The sequence below is a fragment of the Vidua chalybeata genome, chromosome 1 (assembly GCF_026979565.1).
Source record: "Vidua chalybeata isolate OUT-0048 chromosome 1, bVidCha1 merged haplotype, whole genome shotgun sequence".
In the NCBI taxonomy this organism is placed as follows: domain Eukaryota; kingdom Metazoa; phylum Chordata; class Aves; order Passeriformes; family Viduidae; genus Vidua; species Vidua chalybeata.
This window is the reverse complement of record NC_071530.1, coordinates 47,096,716-47,116,411: the sequence shown is the minus strand read 5'-3', so window position 1 is coordinate 47,116,411 and position 19,696 is coordinate 47,096,716. Positions and strand designations below refer to the sequence as shown.

Here is a 19,696-nt window from a genome sequence, read left to right as displayed (position 1 = left end):
CACAGGAAGGACCACCTTCCACTAAGCCAGGTTGCTCAGAGCCCCATCCAGCCCGGCCTTGAACACTTCCAGAGACAGGGTACCCACTACTTCTCTGAGCAACCTGTGCCAGTGCCTCGCCACCCTCACAGCAAAGAATTTCTTCCTAATACCTAATCTAAACGAAATCAGTTAAAAACCATCACTCCCCCTTGTCCTATCACTCCATGCCCTTGTTAAAAGCCCTCTCCAGCTCTCTTATGGGTACTGGAAGGTGCTCTAAGGTCTCCCTGCAACCTTCTCTTCTCCAGGCTGAGAATCCCCAACTCCCTCAGCCTGTCTTCACAGGAGAGGTGCTCCATCTTTGTGGCATCCTCTGGACTTTCTCCAACAGGTCCATTTCCTTCCTGTGCTGGCATCCCAGAGCTGGATGCAGCACTGCAGGTGGAATCTCACCAGAGCAAAGGGTCAGAATCCTCTCCCTCTCCCTGCTGGCCACACTGCTTTGGATGCAGCCCAGGAAACGTTTGTTTCCTAATCCTTCTCCTTAGGGCTGCTCCTCTGCCCAGCCTGTATTTTGCTTGGGGCTGCCCCAACACTTGCAGGACTTCAGATGAGTCAAGTCTGGGGAGAAATAATTCCCCAGCTCCCCAAGGAGAGAAAGAAATTCTTAAGGTTTCCAAATGAGAAAGTCTTGAGAGCAGACAAGGGATTCCTCTTGCTCCTCTGTAATCTTGCTGCACTACAAAAATCTGGTCACTGTGACATGACTGCTTTTTCTATTTCCTTTCATTGTGAAAGGCAGACTGGGGCAGGGGGTATCTGAGAAGCAAGAGGAATTATATTCCCTTAGTCAAGCAAAAGCATGAGTTTTATCTCAATCTATGTGGTCGAGCTGTCCCAGGGCAAGCTGAAATATGATCGCCTTCATTAAAAACCTGCCTTGTCTGCACAAAGCAAACATCTTGGCTGCCTCAGAAACCTCTCCAGATGACAGTGCAGAAGTGATATGTTACAGAACCAGACCTTTCTCAACCAGGATGGGAATGGATAAAAATTTTGACTTGTTTTTCTGTCAGCCAGCAGTTCCTTATGATACTGCTCAAAAATCTGTTCCACTGGTCATCCCCTTTTAATAGTGCAAGGGAAGAGAATAGGGTGCAGCATGCAGAAATTATTTGCAGCTGCAGCCACCACAGCAGCACTGCCTGGCACCCCAGGCCACTTGCAGGTCCCCCAGTGCTGCTGCGGGGTCCCCACCTGTGGTCTCAGGTGCCTTCCTGCTCACACAGAGACACCCCAGGCAGCTGTGGATACCCAATGAATGGATCAAACTCTCCAGGCTCACAGCTGGGACCACAGCAAGGGAAGGCCTTCTGTTCACTGGGCTTCCTCTCTGTTGCCCAGAGCCAAAGAACAGCCAATAATCTCCATCAACCCAATAAGATGGGAACAGTGCTTTTTTCCAGCACCAGCAGGCATTAGATCCGGGTGTGGGGGAGGAATCCCATTGGCACCCCCTGAAGGTGACCTGTGCCATTTTTACTGGGATATAACACACACTTCTAACGATGAACACTTGTGACTAGTTAGAAGCAAGGGAAGCTGCCAAGAGGAACAAACTGAGTAGTTCCTGGGAGAAGTTAACTATATGGTAACAGGAAGGCAGGGTGGGAAAACCCATAGCATAGAGCAAAGCTCCAGAAATGCTTCATTCCTGAAGGTGCTGGCAGGGGCAGCCCATTTGCAGGAAGACTAGCACAGCAGAACCTGCTGTGAGGAGAAGGCTATCCTGATGGTGGCCACCAAACCCACCAGCCACCGAGAAGAACAGGATACCCACCAGAATGTGGGATTGAGGCAGATATGGGTTGTGGAGAAGGGAGCAACTGCCTTTGCTGAGCCTTAATTGGCATAACGTCATGAAACAGAGATGTTGGCAGTGGAGAAGCATTGAGAGGCTTGTAAACACCAAGGATTGGAAACCCAAGAATTGTGTGCAAAAACAACCTCATCAGGTAATCTGCAGGGAGAAGTACATCTTTCCCTTGGGCACTAACACAGCCTGCCCTCACTACCCACAGACAAACTGGCCTGACAATGCCACACAGACAGGAAAATAAACCCTTCATGTATTGGCTTGCTCCACAAATTCAGCTACACTTTCTGCTTATTACTCAAAGCATGAACCAATGATCCAGCCCAGTTCTTGACTTCTATATTGATTTATCTGTATTGAAACCCCTAAAAGCATTATTTTAAGACATTTATATTTAAATTAGATTGAGGGGTTTTTGGCAGCCTGACCACAAGAGCACTCTGGTGAAAGTGTCACCTGACCCAAAGAGGTCCAACATATGGCCTTTCAAGGAGTCAGGGCATCAGCAGCTCACTAGGCTCACTGCCTATCAAATGGGAAAACTGCAGTAAAAGCCAAAAGAACTACATCACTCCCTCAAAACTTTGTATTTCGTGCTGGAAGCAGCAATTTCAGCATCTTGAGTATCAGGATGCTGAACCTCCATTGTGGTCAGCCAGATAAGCTACCCACTGTGGGAATGTATTTTACACCAGAAGAAAATCCTAAGTTTGTAGTCTTTACTCACTTCTTCCTATGTAAAAATATAAATGCATTTTCATACCTGTATCTATCTAAAATGAAATATACCTACCCCCCATATTTACGTGCAATTGCACATTCAACGGGGCTGTTTGCAGTGCCATGCTTGCCAGGAGCAGGATTATTTTATCTCCCTCACTACCTCTTTCACAGAACATACACTAAGCTGAATGGAGATCTTCATTCTCATATGAAAGTAGCAAAATTTCCAGCCCCACAAGTACCTGGGACTATGTTATTGGAACAATTCCCGATACAGAAATGCCCCAACAGATGCACAGAACTGCTCCTTAACAGCTCTCATTCTGTGCCTCTGCAGAGCAGGTGGTGTTTCCTGCACACTTTAAAAGAAACAGGAGACAAATCCGATACTATCCAGTGACACGTGGATGCAACAGGTTTCTGGCTGATCCATATACACACCCAAAACCTCTGCTGCATGTGCTCAGAGTTCTGACACTAATTCAGGGAAATTTTACTACCCAAATATTAGCAAGTAAAATGAGTTTTGGCTTTGCAGAAATAACACATTTAAATTATGTTTTATTCAATGGAAGAAAAAAAAATTCAAACCTGGGCTGTCTCATAGTGCTTCTTTAGCTTACAAATTTTGTACTGGCTATACAGCTACTATTGCAGAGGTTCACACATCATTCTCAATTTTACTTTTTTAATACAAAAGACCTAGTGCAGCCCAAACTCACCATGAAAAGCCAAAGCATTTAAAAAAAAAAGTTGAGGTGACAGAAGCCTTCCCCAAAAGGGCAATGCTGTTTCAGAAGAGAACTCCAAACACATGCTCTGCATTTTCATTCATATACAAATGCTGTGTAATAGATTATATTGTCTGGAGAAGCTGTGGATGCTCCATCCCCAGCAGTGTTCAAGGCCAGGCTGGATGGGCAACCTGGTATAGTGGAAGGTGTTCCTATCCATGATGTGGGAGCTGAAACTAAACTTACAGAACCCTTCCAACCCAAACCATTCCATGATTCTATGACTAATACAGAAGATCTAACGAGCTTATACAAGTTTCTGATCACCCTGAGTGTGTGCGAGAGGCTAGACTGTAAGAGGAAGGAGGAGAATGAACACAAACATAGTGAAACCAAGCTTCCTGATAAATGACATCTCTATTTCGGAGCAAATGGATTCTAAAGTACCAGCATATACTCACATAGAGTGCATCTTCAGTTTTGTTGAGTCCAAAAAGCAGTTCAGAATTCTGTCCTAGATGGTAACTGTTACATGGTTATTAAATTATTCAATTTATTGAATTAAACTGAAACTTGAGGGGTAGATGCAGGCAATGTACATCATCTGAAATGTATCACAGACCAAATTTTGCAATTCTATTTACTTGCAAGGGAAAGAAATGTCCCCTTACTGATACTCAGTGTCTTCTCTGAAAAAGAGATAGGCAGAATATCTGAAATGAATTACAAGGAGACCTTTATGCAGGCTACTGAAAATGCAATTTCTTTGAGAAGCTAGTGGAATAAATCATATTTCTGTAATCATAACTCATGTAAAAGAAAAATGAACAGAAACAGAGTAATAATAGGGATAATACAGGGAACATCTGCAAAAAATTGAGATATTCTTCATTTTTCCATAGGCAAAGAGACATAAAAAATCCCCATCAATTTTTAACAACTTACAATTGTGTTGTTTCCCACCCATCCACCAGATCCTCCTAAAAGCTTGCAGAAGGCAGTAAGAACAGTGGGAAAAAGCAGGACTGCCAGAAGGGGAGCTGGTGGGACACAGCACAGGGTGTGCAAGCACTTGGTGCCCTCTCCTGGGCATGACACAAAGATCCTTGTTTAGCCAATTCAGAGCATGGCCATGGAAATGGGGTCTTCTACACCCTAAACTGATTCCTCAGATGAAATCAAAGACACAGGTCAATCAGAGAGAAAGTTCACACATTTCCAGAGAAGTACTCAGCTGTTCAACTCCATTACAATTCCTGACACAGCAGCGTGTTACATCACAACATTGTTTATTATGTAACTTTTTACAATACAAACAAAAATACAGAAATGCAGTATATGAATACAGCTAAATGCAAAATGGTGATGTTTTTCTCGAGGCCATATTCCCATTTCTAGTAAAATAAAGAAAGACTGCACACAGGTAGAAACAGGTGGGTAGTTAACTCCACAATTTTGCCTAGAAATGACCTATAAATGCGTTTTCCTGCTACTTACCATAAAATGTAAAAAGGGAGTTAAAGGAAAGATTTACTCACTGATTCCTACCATATGAAAGAAGCTATATTCTATTTAGGAGGGCCAATATATGGAAAAATATCTAAATTAAACATTATTACAAAAAATGAAGCAGTAATGAGATCCTTCTGACTAAAGAAGTTACTAAATGAGAATAGCATATATTTAAAGAATCCAAAACATAAAAGGGTTGTTATAAAAAGCTTAGGTGCACTGTAAGCTTACAACTTTTGTTTTTCCATGTGTCCTTTTAAACAATGGAAGTGTCAAAAATAGGGTCAACTGTGTTAGACTAAATTACATTATTGTATATGCTGCACTGAATGGAATTTTTATTATAATAATAGAGAAGCATTGTTTGCATCATATTATGGCAATTTATCCTCACTAAAAACCGTCTAGAGTCCTGCATTTTTGATATCCTGTAAACCGTCAAACCACCAGAACATGATTGTACAACAGTAAAATGTTTTCTTTTGCATTAAAATGACACCTGTTTAAAAAAAAAAGAATGAAAAAAGGTACTTAGAGCTGTTATTTTTCCAAGTACACAACACCCTAGACAATTCAAGGCATCTCATTCTCCATCAAAATTAACAAAAATTTGTCATGCTGTTAAATCCATTACTATGGATACGACTGGTGCAAAATTGGTCAAACGGATCCAACAAACACTGATGTCCAGGCTGGCATATTGGCAACTAATACATAACTGGTGGTCAAAATGATGAATTTAAAATATCTTCCCTTTCTTCTTATTCTTTTCCAAGGTTCTAAAATGACATTAAAAGTTTGTTAAATAATGCATACATGTTCAGATTTTTTTGAAAAATTATATACACCTTTTAAAACAGGCATTTTAATAAGGCTTTACTGGTTACGCAATGGATGAAACTTAATGAGTACACAGTACTTGTAATGTGTGAATCAAGCAATGCAGTTATCACCAGATTTTCCCTCCCAAGGACTGAGGGAATTAAACATTTTAATTCTCAGAACTTTAATTCCTCATCTCCCAGAAGTCTGATGCAATCTATCAATATAAACATTTATTTATTTACATAGATATATTTATGTGTGGGTATCATGTTTTTGCAGGCTAAAACCCACTTTAGAGGCCAATAATCTTCCCACGATTGCTGAAATATCGTAATTTGTAACTACAAGCAGTTCAAGATTTTTCTTGGTTTTTAAGTGACACCTCCATAGTGGTCAACTACCATGGATGGACCATTACTGTCTCAGAAATCATCTTTGGGCAGAAAGCCACAGAACTTTTACTGTGAACTGCAGGACAAGACTCCAATTTACCTGGAAGAATTCTGTTGTTCCAAAATACGTTGTTGAGCCTCCCAGTTAGCTTTCTCATCCTCAAACTGACGACGCTTTTCCTCCAATTCTTTGTGTTGTGCCTCCAAATTCTTTTTCATTTGCTCATGGCGTCGCTGCAGCTGTAGAAGATTACAAACAGAATCAGTAGGTGCAGAAACACAGCAACTTTTGGAACTGAACAAACATCAGCAACTAAACTTACTAATGCAACAAAATTATGTATTCTATTTTTTTTCAGAGACAGTAGCTCAGACTAAAAACTGTCTGAGGTCATAGGTATTGCCAGTAACAGAAACCAAAAGATTATTAACCTCATAGCTTCATTTTACAGTAAAAAGAAAATACCCCAAATGCTACCCAGTTTACAAACAGAATTTGTAAACAGCTATGTTTAGCAAAGAAAAGAAAATTAAAAAATACTTTGGTATTTGACATAAACATTAAGCAGCAAATTGCAGAGCATTTGAGTGTCACTAATGCATAAAAGAGCAGCATCTTTGACTTTATGGGGGGGTGGGGGGAACCCCAAAATACTGATTTCATGCTATAGTATTAACTATATTGTGGATCTATTTGAAAAGAAAAAAAGTAAATTAATTTATTCACTAATTAAATGAATTAGTATTATTGAGGAAGTGAATTGTCTACATTCCAAAACAGAACAAGAATTCTCTCCTGCAAGTTGATGGGACAGACTGATAATCAAATGTGTTGTATGTGAGGGTGGAAACACTTGTCAGGAGAAGTGATTCCTTTCCTGTGGTGTAATGTTTTTTTGAATTGAGTTAAAATCATAGAATGGTTTGGATTGGAAGGGACCTTAAAGATAATTTAATCCTATCCCTCCTGCCAAGGGCAGGGACCTGGATGGTCAAAGTCCCATCCAGCCTGGTCTTGAACATGTCCAGGATTGGAGTACCCACAACTTCTCTGGACAATCTGTTCCAGTGCCTCACCACTCTCATAATAAAGAACTTTCTCCTAATATCTGATCTAAACCTACTTTCTTTCAGTTCAGAGCCATTCCCCTTGTCCTGTCACTTCATACCTCTGTAAATAGTCCCTCTCCATCTTTCTTGTTGGGTCCCTTCAATACTGGAAGGCCACAATTAGGCCACCACGAAGCCTCCTCTTTTCCAGGCTAAGCAATTCCAATTCTCCGCACTCTGTATGAGCCTTCACTCATACAAGAGCAGCTCCATCCCTCTAATTGTCTTGGTGGCCTCCTCTGGACTCACTCCAACAGTCCCACTTCCTTCCTGTGCTGGGACCCCAGAGCTGGATGCAGTACTGCAGGTGGGGTCTCACCAGAGCAGAGTAGCAGGGCAGAATCCCCTCCCTCGACCTCATGTCCACACTTCAGAGAAAGTGATATAAAACTTCATCTTTCCTTACTCTCTTGCATGACCCTGGTTTACACAGCCCTTGAAAGCCTATTTCCTTTTACACATTTTTATATGGCACTGTCTGTTGCCTACTTTTCTACATTTAGATAAATACAACAGAAGTTTACAAAACCATGAATTGTGAAGAAAAAAGAAGAATGAATTACATGAACATAAATTGGTATCACAGGATACACTCAGTCAAAAAGTCATAAGATAGTACATGAAAACCAGAAGTATTTTTGTATTTCACATAACAAGGAGAATGTGGACGCCAGAAGTATTAAAGGGTTCAAAAAGATTCAAGACAGAAATCAAAGAAAGGATAAATCAAGTGACTACAAAAACCATGATCCAGATAAAACATATAGCTTTAAAATCCTCAAATTGCTGACTGGCATATCATACTATTCATATCCCTATCTATTCAGTTCTCAAAAAAAAAAAAGTCAGGATTTTTTTCCTTTCATCCAGTATGCCTTGGCACTTTACAGTGCCTAGGCTGCCAAGCAGTTTAACTACCCTTCCAAGTTTCCTCATTTTTCCTCAGATTTGGAGACAAACTTTCTTAAGGATCTTTGACAGTTCTGAACTTCTCTATTAGGCTTCTTGTGAGAAACTGTTTTCCCAAAACTTAAAAAATTACTTCATTTTTTTACTTTTACTTCAGAAGTTTTACTTAAACTTCTAATTATAATAGTCCCTTAAAAATATAATTTTCAGAGCCCCTCGAAGGCCTGTAAAAAACTGGTTTCACTGTGAGGACTTCACCTGAAGATGACAGAAATTAGAGTTAAATGTCCATAGAACACTGACAAAAACAAATCCCTGACTCTTCCTTAGCCTAGTAATTCTCATTTTGGTGATGCCCTATAGGAATTGTGTCCAGTTCCTGAAATGTTTTTTCAATATACACAACAAATTATCATTATTGCGTAAGCTTATGTAAGCCAAAGAAGTCTCAAGAACTTTTAAAATCACATGGAAGAATAAGCACAAAATATTCGAAAGAAAAAGGAGAAGAAGAGGGTAAGGAAGTTAAGGAGTATTTTAACATGCTATGACTTAAAATAAAAATAGAATACATGTGAACATTAAATTATATTTTAAGTTCAGACTTATACCATTTCAGCAAAGGCAACAAGCTGAGGAAGAAGAACCGTGTTCTTTACACATATAAACCAACTATGGAATCAATTATGTTGCAAAGTCTTGGCAAGAAGTCCCATCTCTACACTTGTTCAGCCTCAAGTTATATTGGTGTTTAAAACATTTTGATTACCTCAGCTTCAGAGTCCTTCAGTTTCTGAACTTTTTCTTTGACTTTCATCTCAAACACCTGTTCCATTTCCATTTCCATTTTTTTCATTTTGGCTACATGCTCCCTCCTTTCCTCCTCCATCTGTGCCAACGGGCTCCTGCCATAAATCCAGAAGAAGCAGTTAGCTAGTAAGAACTTTTTTCCCTGTTACATTAGGACATCTGGAAAAAGCAAGATAAAAATGCTGAAGCAGTAACAGAAACACATTGCTGTAGGCACTGCTAGCTTAATTTCAATTTACATTATTATATTAACTGTTTAAATAAGCTTTACTCAAAAAGATATTTCATACAATGTCTTTTCCTCCCCCACAATTGATTTATACTACATTTAGGTTAACAGAAACTCTTGACTTTCTATATGTAGAACCACCTGGTCACGGGAAGAGAGGAAATCAATGTTAAAACAAGAAAAAGAAAATTAGCGTTTTCCAAGTGATCTTCAGGCATCTTTTTCTTCCCCATAATCCAAATATATTAAAAAATTAATGTACATAATAAGAAAATTAGGAGCACTGCAAACTAAAGTTTTATTTTCTCTCTAAATCTTTGTTGTTCCCAAGTGAGCCCAAGAGACACTTAACATTGCAACTGTGTTGAATGCTCTGATCATAGTTTTGAAAAAAAGGTCTGGGCAACTGAACATCAGTATTTCAAAGTGTTAGTTGGAAGGTTTTCCTTTAGAAAGCTATTAATAAATGTAATGTATAATGTACATTATTTTTAATTTTTTCCATATACTTTATGGTATACTTTCCTGGACTGTACTGAATTTTTAAAGCTGTATAAGCCTGCTATCCATGTTATGGTGATATGGACTTTAAATAGTAGCTTTCACTGTAAACATCTAATAAAACAGGATGATTGAAATCTAGTGATGATTGCTACAGAGTTTTGTTAAGACTCTGCTGTTCCACGAAGAGCAACCAAACCAAATCACTGGTCTCTTATTTCAGTTTTGAGTATCTACAGCTTAAAAGGACAAAGTTTTAACTACTGTGTTGGTGAAAATGAAGAACTGATTATATTTGGAATTGTTACAATCAATCAGCAGAGGATATCTAATGTATATATTAAACTGAATCTGAATTAACAGATGCATGCTTGGACTTGTGAGCAAAATGCTGTATAATATACAGAACTGAAATTAATCTTCAGTTTAATTTTTACTTTAGTCCTTCAAAAGGCCAACTGCTAGCAATCTTTTACAAGGAAAAAATTAATGGTTAAACACAGGTGAGGTACAATAATACTAAGGAAGTGAAAGAAGAGGTGAGTAGCAGTACTTGTGAAAGCTAAGCAGCTGTCAAAACAATACTATTTTCTTCAGAGATGTAAAGTTCTCAAATGCATCTGCTCTTCAAAAATTCATCTACAAAGTAGAATAAATATTGAGGAATCATCGCTGCAGTTTTAACTTGAAAGGGGTGCAGAACTGTCCTTCGATTGAAAACTTAGTAAATCCAATGGGGATGTCATGCAAGCTGTATTTGAGAAAGTAGTAAAAATCAGTCTGCACAGAAAATCTGATTAACTGACAAGTGAGCATTTACAGCTGAGAGCTTTACAACATAGGTCACAATTAGTTTTATTAGGTCCTAAGTATGTGACACAGGTAAAAGCACATCACACTGTAGTTCAGGACAAAATTATATGAGGGATTTAAACAAAAATGAACAAACAACCAGACACACACACACACACAAAAAAAAAAAAAAAAAAGGAGCTGAAGGGAAAAAATACCACAAACTACTAAATAAAGATGTAAAACATTTAACTAATTTCAGAGGACATGTGCTCTAATAGTAGTCCTCTAAGTTATTCTGCAAAAATAGATATGTGCAAAGTAGAATCTCTGCAAGCAGGTAATAAGATAAAATCATGGTCAGAAATTATTAAAGTTACTAAATCCCCAATTCAATGAAGAATTCACAGGTATGGATAAAAATTCCACAAATTCTTTATAAGCATCTGTATAAAGATGACTGACCTATGGATAGAAACTGGGGGAATTCCATAATTTATGCACTTCTACTGATTTTTGAAATTTGACCAAATTTGACTTGAATCTTAGCCAAAAGGTTTCTAAAGAGAATGGGTTTTTACAGAGGTATTTGTCACTGTAAGCATTTATAAATGCCTAAAATTTACAGTAGCACAGCTTTAGGAAAAAAAAAAAAAAACCAAACCAGATGCTAGTGGAAAAAACAATGCCAAGAGCAGGACACCAGGAAATTGTTTTAAATTTGAAACATCAAACAGTGAAATCCTTTTTGTCTTTATAGAATTTTTGTCTTAAGTTTTTTGGAAAAATTTAAATCACCACTTACATGCCTTCAACTGTGTCAAATCTAAAAAACAAAAAATACAGAAGCTTAGCTTAGCATGCTTAAATAAAACCACAAAACCAAAAAGCAATAATTTAAAAAAGTAAATTCAATATTATTAGATGCCTAAAGCTAATTATGTGCTCCCCCAAAAGCAAATTTTTTCATACTAAAAGGAAAAATTGTTAGTTAAAGCTTGTTATATTTATTTCAAATTCAGTTAGTTGATCACTACAACATGTCAATATTAACACAGATTTGATGTGCAGATCAAATAATTTTCCTACAACATCTATGCTTTTAAAAAAGATTTTAAATATTTTAGTAACATGAACCACTGCTTGCTCTATACAAGGTTTTGGAAACCAGTGCCACCAGGAGGCTTATCTCCTCGTTTAGAATTTGTCAGCTAGCAGAGGCCCATGTATGGAACGCCCGGGAAAGTTCTGCCGCTGCAGGAAGAGCACTTGGCTCCCACGGCCACCAGAGGTCTCAGCGCCGGCTCGGCTGCAGCGTCACCTCCCCCGGGCACCGGGATGCTGCACCCAGCGTGCCTCGGCTCAGCAGAAAACGGGCTGAAAACAAGCTCTCATCTCACCATCCTCTCACATGGGCTTCAGGGCATTAGGGCCGTTTCACAGAAGTCGCCAAGAATACAGGCAAAAGGAGCTGGAAGTGCTCCAGGCTTAGCAGTCAGAGGGACTCGAGCACAGTGTATTTTGTTACCCTGGATCACTGATGGATAAGACCCATCTTTAAGATGTGCAATATAAATTTCAATAAAAATAAGATTTTACTTTTAAATTCACTGAAGATAGCATCTTCGTATAGCAAAGCAAAGTCTTAAATTACAACATCTGAATTTCAGAGCAAATGCCAATTTTCTCAGGTCACATAGTACACATGTGACACTACATTGTTTCATGTGAAACAATTACCACATGATTTAAAGAGACAAGTTATCTACATATGTGAAGACTACCTTGATATTTTATTTTTTTAATGGTTAGGATGATATTGAAAATTTGAAAGATCAGACTAAACCTAAAATACAAAAAACCCTCCATAACCTTGGAAAACACATGCATTGGATTGCTCCTAAGTTAACAAGTTACTTACAGAACAGTCATGTTTCACCAAATCAAAGGAGGCAAATCAGAGTTAAGATTATTAACTGGACAGAAAAATGCTTCAATTCATCTGCACAGTATTATTAAAACTTGTAGCACATACTTCTATTTGTTTTCACATTAGCATTTTTGTCTAAAGAAATATGTTAACAGCTGCATGAAAAACTGAGATCTGCTAGGATCATAAAAATACAGCTGTTTTAAAGCTACAAAAGGTCAGTCCAACAGCTCCAACAGCTGCCAGCAGGAGATACTTTTGGAAAAGTACAAGCACCACTGCATGTCTCCTGGTATGTCTGCTCTCCCAGTCTCTCCAAAACCAGCAGCTTAGGAGTTTCCAGAGCCAGGGGGTGTATCTGTGTTTAACCATATGTTTGTAATACCACCAGACAGCATCGGAGCACGTCTCCATTCTCACACAGAGATACAGATTCTGTCTCCCATGCAAGAATCAATATTGCCCCAATTTGAGACACAGACAGTTCTTTCAAAAGGCCAGTAGGCAAGCATAAAATTCCTAAGGGGAGGCACAGATAAACTGTTAATATCTGTTCCTCCCCCTAAGTTTCCAGGAGGTACATAGTTATTAGGAAGATTCCTTCTATGCTGTTTCAACTACACTAGATTAAAAACCCAAAAGCTACAAAAACACACTGAAGTCAAAAAACTTGAAAAAAAAAAAAGCTGCAACTCAACATATGGTTAAGATAAAAACAGAAAAATAGCATCAGCTGCTTCATAACCAGCACACACACTCAAGAATTTAATGTATTTACTTATTAAGTCACTCTGTGTTCTGGGGAATCAACTCTTACAAAATGTTCAAAATAGTCTTTGTAAGTTTGTAATAGATTTTGCCATTTTTCAGATGGCTGAATCAAACTGCAATTATTTCCTTATTCTCTTGAACAAAAAAAAAAAAGCCTGATTGCAAAGAGCACCAATTGTATTTATTCATCTCTGAGCTGCAGTACTGCAGTGCTCCAAGCAACAGATTTCTAAAGGAGAAAATAGTTCCAGAAGGCACATTCACCTGGAAATATTCAGGTGGGACAGCACAGTGATCTGAAGTGACAGGAGATGCAAAGTAAGCATGCTTCAGAAAGCAAAGTAATTCCAGACCCTCATAGTGGAGGTTCTGACTCAAAAAGAAGTATCAGGAATGCTATCAGAAACTGAGTGGGGTGGAGGGGTGAATGAAGGTCACAAAGAGTTTTGAAACCTACTCACAGATGTATTTTTGTACAAAATAACATCTTATTGTGTCTGCAATATGGGAATAAAAATAATTTTAAATAGCCACTCTGTTATTTTTAAGAATGCAGAATAACCAGTCCTCTTACACGGATGAGGTAACAGACTGAGTTTGTAGGTGCAGACTAACACAAATCTAAGCAGGCACACAACAAAAATGGTGAAAGTGTTGTCACCAAAACTCAGATTTTCCAAAATCTAAGGAAAACATACTAAGAGTTTGAAAGGTATATAAGAAACCCCAGTATTTAACAACACACACAGAAAAATGTTAACAACTTCCTTTGATATTCCAAATAACAATGGGGAAAAAAAGTTTCACTTTTCAGTACAGTAATAGCAAATAATAATACAGTAAAAAGCACAGTAATAGCAAGTTAGAAGTCCTGGGGAAAATACAGAATTTTCTCTTCTGCACTCCTATTACTACATTTTCACCTGACATACTTGCTGTGTGCACTCAGAAGCCTTGAGTTACGAGTCAGGGATAACATGATGGCAAGAAACACGACAGTGAGAAGTAACCACAGTGTTATGGACACATATATTTGAAAATGAGTATTTTTAAGACTTGATCTCATTATAAACTCTATGTAAGTGCAAGTACACTTCTGAAGAGCTGCTATAACCGACATAAACTACTACATTTTTTGTCAGTGCCGAGCAGGGAAGTCTCACATAGACTCACACCAGATGAAACTAAATGACGTCCACTTAAATCATTCTCTCACAACTTTCAAAGCACTGAGAGTGTAGAATAGACATTTCTTTAGTGAAAAATGGCTTTGTAGCTGTCAAATGGATGCAAATAGCAGGAATTTGCAACTAATTTCAGGGATCTTTTTCAGGAAGAACAGCTGTAACTTTGCATACCATTAGCTGAAAAGAATAGTACTCTATATTTTGATTGAGAAATTTGTACTTAAATATAATACAAAATAAGAGCACCATTAATTAATAATTATTTAATCACTAATTAGTGTTGATGCAGTTACTACATGCAGAGCAGGATATGTGAATGTAGCTATTCTCAAATAGCATTATACAATTCAGAATACAGTAGAGCCTATTTTTAAATCTTTCAGTAACTTCATCATGTTGGCAAATAACTTCTTGTCAGAGGTAATAAAAATGGCATATCAGAGTTTGGAAAAAAAGCTACAAAAGCCCCCAAAGACTGCATTGCAACTCCCTTCTCACAAAAGATAATGATGTTGCAATAATTCCCCTGCCATGATAAGCAGCCATATGAGTTGCTAGAGCAGCATTTCAAAGATGACAGTAGGTCTGCTTTTTCAGAGTTTCTAAATAAATATTAACCCATTCCTCTCAAAAACATCCCTGACACAATAGTATTGATTATTCACACAGAAGAACCAAAAATTCCACAAGTAACATATAAAACAAAATAGAAACTAATGCACAAAAACTTTGCAGTACCAGTGAAATAGAACTGAGTAAATGTAACAATTATCTTCAAAACGGAATCTATAATTTAATACATTCAGTGAAACTAGTGTAAACCTTAGTGGAAGAGGAAAAAAACCCAAATTACAAGTAAACAAGAGGCATATAGTTTCAGATACAGCAAAGAGACAACTGACTGAAGGCTACATACTTACAAACCCACCAGCATCCCTCCCCAAGAAACTCAAAACCAAAAATACCACCACACATTTCCAAAACCAGTCAACCAAAAAAAAAGGAGAGTAAAAAGATTAAAGTGCAATACAGCCTTAACAGGAACTTACTTTGTTAGCTGCCCTTTATTTTTGTTGTTGTCAACACCGTTGTATGTAACAGCTGCCAGTTTTCTGCTTCTGTAGTTCTCATAATGTACATTGTTAGTAACATCCTTCAGGTCCTGCATATGAGTTCTGTCAATAAGTGTAATTTATCAGCTTAGTGCACAAATACAAAATACTATCTGAAAAATCAGTCCCTGTTCATTTTGCAGATTGGCTTGAATTAAATTATATCCCTCCATTAATGTCCCATTACCCACAATGTTTTTACTCTACCATTTAAATCTCAGCTCTCAAGACAGCAAAGGCATAGAAATAGTAGGTTATTTTGCACCAAACTATCTAAAGCCTGTAATATTCCAAACACTAACTTACAGGACCAGTCTTTGGAAAGTTTGAGTTCTGTGGATAAACTTGCAGGTATTTGATAGGCAGATAAGAAAACTGTATATTACTACTGTAGTAGGTGAGAAAAAGCAGGTCAGGCAAGAAACAACAAGCCAAAACTTCCTAGTTTCTATCTTTTAGTTCTACAAAAGCTGAACATCAAGTTCAAGACTAAGCTAAAAGCATTCACATCTTTTCGCAATTTTCCATTGTCAGCCTGGAGAAAAGCAAAGCTTAGGAATCAAACTAACAGTTTTTACAGCAGATGTCACCTAGTGGACTGCTGGGAGCACAGAACTCAGCACATAACACAACAAGGCAGACAGTCTTGCTTTTTTCAGTGTAAAGTTTTTAGAAAATGCCTGCAACTAAGTACACATCAGCACTAAGAGATAACTCAGGTTCCTATGGACTAGTAACAAGTAACAGAACAAGTAATCACAAAAAATTCACTACCAACACCACTGCTTGCTAAGTATGTGGTTAAACAAGTTATCATAAAATGTAAGATAACAAAAATATAGGCATTCATATGAACTCACTATCTCAAATTCCTTTTTCTCCAATATATGACTTCCCAATCTCTCAGATATACCAGAAAACTTAATGTTACCTGTCAGTTACTTACCTTATCAACATGTTCCTCAGAATTGTGAAGTCACAGTGTTCACCATTTTCAACTGCAAGAAGTAAGCTTTTGTTGAGATGTCAACCAAAATCTGTGCTTTACACAGAGGTAAGATGTCACCCATCTACATTCATTCCAACAACAAATTACTCCCACAGCCTTGTTTTACTCAAACAACATGTGTGTTAACAGAAGGAAAGCATTAACATAACTATAATAATGTGTCTTACTAGCAGAGTTCCTATGCTCCCCTAAGCCATACTGGCAAACTGTACTCTGAGTCAGTGCAGCAGCATAAGCTACCACAACAGAAGCACAGTTTTGCCAGTTTAACTGTTTGATCCTTTGGCTGCCTGATACCACAGTAGTGTAAGGATCAGACACTAAGTGAAGATTTCAGTCTAAATCCAGCTATATCCAAAAACCTTTAAAAGACAGACTCAACCTGTTTGTCCCTACCCAATAAGTTGCAGAAGTCTTCATTTTAATTTTAATATGGATTTAGTTCTTCATTAATGAAGCAAAGGAAGGTTGTGTACTGAATTTCATGCACCGACCTACAGATCAAGAAAGAGCTGGCAGCTGTCATTAGATGCCACTTATTCCACTGTGCCTATCACCCCACTAAAGTAGAAGAGGCTGATGCTGTGAGTGGCATTTCCCTAAGAGATCATGAAATGACACTGGAGAAAAATGCACACTCCAGAACTCTCTGATGTGCAGACAGAGAAGGCAACACACAAAGCTCTCAGCACACACAGAAGAAGGGCATAGGGCAGGTTCCAATGTGCCTCTGAACTAAAGACAGACACTGTCATGGCAAGGAGGGAAAAAAACAAGATGAAGGAATTAAAATAGCCCAAGTAAATTCAGTGAATCCTACAGAAAAATGCAGAACATTGCCACTTTGTGTGTTCATTCTTGTACCTGCACTCCTGCATTATTTTATTCCACGGTTTTACACAGATTGGTAAATTCCGCTCAGATGGTACATGAAGTAAGACTCTCAAAAAAGCATCATCTCTGTCCTTAGCTGACAGACTGAAAGCCACTCCAAGAGGCTCCTTTTAGTTAGGCTAGCTCTTCCCTTCCAAAAGTCATATAATCGCGAACATGAAACCTTTCAGAAATTTGTTTTAAAATAAAGAAAAGCAGCACGAGTTTGCACGTCTCCAAATGCCAACAGAAGAGCCTGAAATAAAGCTTGATCTTCTATGATGCAGCTGGTTTTTACTTTCTGCCAAACCTCATTTCCTGCCAGACATGCACTTCAAAGTGTTACAGCATTCCTTTTTAAAGTATTGGTCCATACACTGCTTGTTGGCTGGGGTTTTTTGTCTGTTTTACACTGCATCCAATTTATAGTCCATTGCCCTTGGAAGGTAGAAATAGTGAGGGAAAAAAATTTCCCTTTATTCAATACATGCACAGCAAAGGAAAAAACTCAATGATCATGGAAAAACGGTCTAATAGTGACTGCTTTACTACAGAGCTTGGTGCAAGTCATGCCATGTGGCATTTGAAATACATGAATGGCATTAAAGCACAAGAAATGGCTGCCAGAAGAACATGCAGTCATCTTCAAGTCTCTAGAGCAATAGAAAGTAAGTTTTAAACAAATTTTTAAAAAATTTAGAAGTACTCTATTCATTACCAGGTACCTTTCTGTGCTACACCCCGGCACTTAAGACTCAGATGTTTTGGGAAAAAATTTATTTATGACAACTGAACTGATCAAAATAATATTTATAATGTGAATGCTCTAGAAAGAAGAATTTAATATACAGGTTTTAAATGAAGATAATTAAAGTAAAAAAGCTAGAAAACAACTGGAATTTAAGTCACATCATTACCTGCAATAAATTACTACAGGTTTTACAATTTCTCACTGAAGCATCCAGAGAAATCTACTTACAAAGTTACGTGTTGCCGAAACCTTTACCTCGTTCCAATATTGTCAGAATAACAAAATGGTATATTCAATTAATTTCCAGACCAAAGATCATTGAAATTAAGCATTTCAAACATTTCAAATACAGACTCATGTCTAGTAAGTTTTAAATGGATTAAAAAAATCACAAGAAAGCCTTACCTTCTGCAACACCCCATGGGTACTGCCTTCCTCTAACTCTCTTGCCATTGACTTCAATGATCGTATTACTACCTACCACAGCAAGAGGTAAACGGTCCTACAAGATAAAGTATGACTTTAAAAATCAAAATCTGCTGCCAAAAGATACTGAAAGCATGCCCATCTATCAACTTGACATAAGTTAGGTCAGTGCTGCAACACTGCAATGCAGCTAACCCAAAAGTGCAAGAATAGTGGTGTTTATTGACCTCTGCCCAGTTTAATGACTTATGTATACACACACTCCTCCTGAATTCCTTATGCTGCTGCATTCTGTAAATCTAGTTAAGGAACAGACACTACTGTTACTTAGTAAGCTATGCAAGAGGCAAACCATTTCCTATTTATTCAACTGCACCATTATTTACCAAGTCATATACCCACTGGCTACAAGGGCTGTTACTTTGACTGGATCTTGTACCCAGTTTTCAATGGTTTGGCGAAGAATTACGGCAAGTTCTTGTTTTCAGCTGAACTGAGAATGCCTCCAGTGTAACAAGCAAGAAAGAAGCCAAGAGCAGCTTCAAGGGGCAGAAAGGGACAGACTACTAAGCTCAGTATTTTGCACTTTTGTCTTCACTTTTATTCTGCTCTCCTCCTATGCCAGAGGATCTTCCATTTTTGTCCTATTTGTGTTTATCTATCCTAGGAGATTTCCCCAGTAACAAAAAAATTTAAAAGCTCTTACAAGCTGTTACAGCTACTGAACAAACAGAAGCCAGGCTCAAGAAACATACACAACATGGACTCCAACATGAAAGAACAAACTGAAAACATGAGTAAACTAAGAAAAAGCCTTTCAACAGCCTGACAGTCCTTTTGATTTTCTTTAGTCATTTGTCTCCATTAGGGTTTCAGTGTATCAATCAGCCAGAGAGCTATTAGCTGTAATGCACACACTTTATGCCACTGCATACCTCTGTTTGAAAGAAAACCCTTGCCTCCTTCAAAGCTCAGAACAAAAAAAAAAAAAAAAAGGTAGGCTGTGGAGGGTGGATAGAAGTCAAATAAGGATGAATTTTAAAAAATTATCTTTAAGAGTTCATTAACGATCAGGTGATCTAGTGCTCTCATTCTGAATTTTAGCCATTGAAGGGCTTAGTTGACTTAATAATGTCATTCACTGCTTCTAATAAGGAACACTGACCCTTAGGACAACTTTACATCTGATTTCTATATTCAAAACACTTTGTGGGCTCTTCATTAATGACAGAATGCTTTTCA

At 38.0% G+C, this 19,696-nt stretch overlaps 1 protein-coding gene across 2 annotated transcripts in view; it reads right to left on the bottom strand.

Moving 5' to 3' along the window:
* Positions 1 to 4,587: 4,587 nt before the first annotated feature.
* The window catches only part of SEPTIN7 (septin 7), a 60,035-nt gene continuing 44,926 nt past the window's right edge, over positions 4,588 to 19,696 (bottom strand). The window contains exons 7-13 of one of the 2 annotated variants that reach the window (XM_053943348.1): positions 18,434 to 18,530; positions 16,342 to 16,393; positions 15,333 to 15,458; positions 11,201 to 11,221; positions 8,833 to 8,968; positions 6,145 to 6,284; positions 4,588 to 5,606 (exon numbers count right to left, since the gene is read on the bottom strand). In XM_053943348.1, the coding sequence (XP_053799323.1) occupies positions 5,567 to 5,606; positions 6,145 to 6,284; positions 8,833 to 8,968; positions 11,201 to 11,221; positions 15,333 to 15,458; positions 16,342 to 16,393; positions 18,434 to 18,530 (612 nt within the window). In that variant the 3' untranslated portion in view covers positions 4,588 to 5,566. The remainder of the gene's footprint in view (positions 5,607 to 6,144; positions 6,285 to 8,832; positions 8,969 to 11,200; positions 11,222 to 15,332; positions 15,459 to 16,341; positions 16,394 to 18,433; positions 18,531 to 19,696) is intronic. The other variant, XM_053943356.1, reaches the window with a different exon arrangement.